Genomic DNA, 4,575 nt, shown 5'->3' on the forward strand with positions numbered 1-4,575 from the left:
TAACACATAAAGGCAAACACATGCACGCGTTAGGTAATATGAAACCGCCTGCTACACGTCTCGTGATAAAAAACGAGTATCCCATACATTATTACGTCATCGTTTGGGCTTGTACATCATGTGTGAAACAAAGCAGCGTTTTTATTTAATAGATAGACAAATAACAAATAAACGATAATAAAAACGTTAATATTAGAATTTATTTAAACCGTTAATAATATAATATCTTTTCCTTATATCCTGTATTATATTATTAAATGATAAATTCTATCCTTAATCTAATTTATTTTATTATCTATCTAGCTATTTATCTAGTTAGTTATTAAAAAACGCTGCATCAGATATAATTGACACCATTCACTCTATCCTCGCTCAGGATGCTGAGACTGCGGCTGAGGCTGAGCTGTAGGGAAGAGGGCACCGATAGATGTGTCGGTGGAGGTGAATGAATAGCCTGAGAAGGAAGAATCTATTTTATTACTATTATTGTTTCCGTGTTACAAAAAATGTATTCAGATATAAAACTTTATACAGCCCGTTCTGGAGATGTCTGCGATGTCTTGTCATCAAAAAACTAACGAGTAGAAATCCTGAGAATCAGCTGATGCTGCAGAAATCTTATAACTCGTTAGAGAGCATTTTGTAACATTCAGTATATCGAGAACTTTGAGCGAATAAAGTTCTGCGGTAAAATGAATCTCCGCGAAATAATAATTAAAGTACAGAGTGTTTTAATACCGCGCTCTTCGTATTTACGCCGTGTTTGTAATAGAGCCTGGTGTACACATTTACGGAGTGATTCACGACAAACTTTATTTAAAAAATTTAAATTTTTAATAAATCACACCACTTTACGTAATATTATAAAATGTTTTAATCGCGGATTGTTCTCTGGTGATCGTGACATCCTATATATTATTTATAACGAAATTGTGCGACGTGGCTTACACAATACGGCTTACGTTAAAAATATTGTATCCAGGTATGATGAACGACGTAGTAAGTATAACAAATTTGCAGAAGTTGGCTGCAATTCGCTCATCTTAACGTATCAAGAAAGAGGAGGGAAGAGAGTAATCGAAATAATAGATATTACATTTTAGACATACAAGAGATGCTAGCGAATGACGAGGACGATACATTTCTAATTGAGTGTATCGAGCAATTTGAAAACTGTATTTCAACCACGAGCCCTAACAATAACGAATTAATCGGTGAAAATAGCATCACTGATAACACTGCTAACACTGCAGATATTACGGATAATACTGGTACGATTAATGAGGAAAACAAACACGATATAAATAATGATCGTGACAACTCTAATGAATTTTTAATGGAGGGTGGAGGGTGGTTGTGGCAGGAATTTTTAAAACTTCCTCAACCAACGGCGTTAGAAACGATACAGAGTGGTTACGTTAATGAAAAACCATTTGACGCTGTACAAGATGTCAGCTTAATTAATAACGCCGTTTGCGCTGATAATAATAATGGTATGAAGTTTCAATTTTTATTGCTGAGTATATAAAATTAGTTATATCTAACAAGCTTCTAATGAATGATATTGGGTGGGTATGGTCAGAGTTTCCGCGGTTTTCTCAGGAACTATCGTTGGAAATGGAACGAGACGTTGATGCTATACAGAGTATCTCTATGGTTAGACCCGTGACAATAACAGACAAATCGTTGGAAATGGTGCAGAACGATGATGATATACAAGGCACCTCTTTAGTGGAGTCTACGACAATAACAGACGAGGTCACCGATACTAATAACAGTAAGATATTTATGTTTTATTGTTAAATAAATAAATAAAAAAATAAATAAATAAATAAGATCATTTATATGATGCAGGGTCTGTACCTGTGAGTCATACGACGTAGGTCGTAAACTCGTTTAAATACCTTGAAGATTAAGTTAGTAATAAACACATTAAAAAAAAACTTGTAGAAAAATTAAAATAGTGATCATTAATGTATACTACAAGTATATCATCAATGCAAGTGGGGTGTGGTCGCTCTACTGCTGTAGAAGTGGGGGAAAAAGAAGAGTCGCATGAGATTAGGAGAGAAGGCGTGATAAATGTGGATCCTATTGAAGAAAGAGACGCGTTACAACACGCTCAAAATGAAGTCGGAGACCCAATAACATTTAATATATCGAACGAGAACCGACGCTATTTCCAACGGTTTGATGCGTACGGTCGTGAAATAACGCTCGTTATTTGTCAGGCTCCAGAGGCTACCGATCCATTAATGTGGCTGGATAAAGTACTTGTAGAAATACACGCATATCTTACAAATTCGAGTGATCCTGACGATTACATAGGTGTAACATTTACAGCCGATACTTTTTCACTTGGTCCAGTGTGGTTATCTTTCCGTTATGTACGCGATTTTCAATATATAGACTTATGGGCACTAGTGAGCCGAGCCGCATAAAGCAATACAAATTTTTGTATTAACGATAGCTGTACGATAACATGTTGTGTAAACGTGGAGTAAACGGATGTTCGCGAAGAAAATTAACCCATGATAATGTGGCAAAACGGTCGATATTAACGATAACAAACACCGATAATTTATGCCTCCCACGTTCATTAGTAACAGCTTTGGCATATGCAGAACGCGGTGAAATTAGTTCTGGTGAGTTACATCGTTATTGGATGGCTATACGTTTGGCTAGGGGTAAACTACAAAAAGAAAAGGCGCTCGAGCTTGTAAGAAATGCTAAAATAGATATACCGCCTAATGGTTGCTCTATATCGGAGTTAGAGTATTTTAAAAAATATTTAGCAAACTCGGGTGTAGCTATAGTTGTATACGAGGTTGAAACGCTAGGGCATGGTGGAGAGCCTTTATATGATGGGACGGCTTATGTAATAAATTCATTCACCAGCGTCGTACATACGCTGCGTGTTCTATATTATCGAAGATTACACCATTTTGAGCCGATTCTAAATTTACGCGCCGCCGTAGGAAGTAGGGGTTTTTGCGTGTTTTGCAATGTAGCGTATACTAGAATAAGCGATCATAAATGTTCACGCAAATGTAATCGGGCCAACCACCGTGTATAATAACCGCAAATCCCCGTATTAAATGTAATTCTTGTAAACGCTCTTTTTATAACAACGATTGTTTTCAACAGCATTTAAAAAACCCGTACGACGACACAAATAAGAGAAAAAAAAATAAAAAAAGTGTTTGCGATACATTAAAAATATGTGACACGTGCTCAAGATTTATTACAATAGATAAAAAAAGGGAACATGATTGTAACGCGGTATATTGCAAAACATGTAAAGATTTTTATCATATTAACCATTTATGCTATATACAGCCTATAAAACAAACTACCGATAAACGACCAAAAATATTGTTTTTATTTTATGATTTTGAAACACAACAAAACACGCGCATTAGAGGGGATGATAAAAAACGTGTACATGTACCAAATTTATGTGTTGTGCAACAAACATGTACTTATTGTTTAGAAGATAATAATGATGATATGACAAAATTATGTCAATATTGCGGTATACGTGAATATGTATTTGATCAAGACCCTGTAAAGCAACTTGTTGATTTAGCTACAAAGCCACTACGCTCGTTTAGTCGTACAATTTGTATCGCCCATAATGCGAAAGCTTTTGATGCTCAATTTATTTTGAGACATTTTGCTACGAGAGGCGGTGTAAATGAGATGCCGTCAATAATACTAAATGGTACAAATATCGTTGTAATGACGATAGGGCACATGACATTTCTCGATAGTTTAAATTATCTTCATATGCCATTAAGTGTTTTACCAAAAGCTTTTGAACTTAACGGTTGTACTACAAAAAGTACGAGGTGTGTTCAAAAAGTATCGCGAATTTTGAATTTTCGCGTGTTACGTATATTCGAATTTCGATCTTTTTGTGGCGTTATGTTGGTACTCATGTCTTTCACTTATGCCGACAAGCTCGGCCATTTTGAATGTTCACTTAATTGTTGACAGCTGCTTTGCTTGCACGTGTTTTGGATCGTCTTCGATTTTTAGCTATTCAAAAAAATGGATCAAAGAACCTGTATCAAATTTTGTGTGAAAAACGAAATTAAGTGCGCGGATGCATTCCGAATGTTGACTGTGGCATACGGAGAAGCTACCTTGGACCGAAGCAACGTTTATCGGTGGTACAAAATGTTCTCAGAAGGCCGAGAAGATCTGAACGACGAAGAGCGTGCCGGACGCCCGAGCACTTCAACAACAGACGAAAAAATTAATGAAGTGGAGAAAATGGTATTGGCCAATCGTCGAATCACCGTTAGAGAAGTTGCTGAGGACCTAAACATATCGATTGGCTCGTGCCATTCGATTTTTATCAATGATTTGGGCATGAGACGGGTCGCCGCGAAATTCGTACCAAAATTGCTCAATTGCGACCAAAAACAGCATCGCATGAACATTGCTAATGAGATGTTGGACTCTGTCCGCGACGACCCAAATTTGCTCCAGAGGGTCATAACTGGTGACGAATCGTGGGTTTATGGTTATGACGTGGAAACCAAAGCTCAATCATCTCAATGGAAGCTG

The 4,575-nt window shown here is 36.7% G+C and overlaps 1 protein-coding gene across 1 annotated transcript; it reads left to right on the top strand.

Annotated features, from left to right (window-relative positions):
• The first annotated feature begins 234 nt into the window (after positions 1 to 234).
• LOC120358725 lies at positions 235 to 1,783 on the top strand. Its single transcript, XM_039453948.1, has 2 exons — positions 235 to 999; positions 1,104 to 1,783. Exons 1-2 carry the CDS (start codon positions 693 to 695, stop codon positions 1,526 to 1,528), a joined length of 732 nt encoding a protein of 243 aa, XP_039309882.1. The 5' UTR covers positions 235 to 692; the 3' UTR covers positions 1,529 to 1,783.
• The last annotated feature ends 2,792 nt before the right edge of the window (positions 1,784 to 4,575 follow it).

The sequence above is a fragment of the Solenopsis invicta genome, chromosome 1 (genome assembly GCF_016802725.1).
Source record: "Solenopsis invicta isolate M01_SB chromosome 1, UNIL_Sinv_3.0, whole genome shotgun sequence".
In the NCBI taxonomy this organism is placed as follows: domain Eukaryota; kingdom Metazoa; phylum Arthropoda; class Insecta; order Hymenoptera; family Formicidae; genus Solenopsis; species Solenopsis invicta.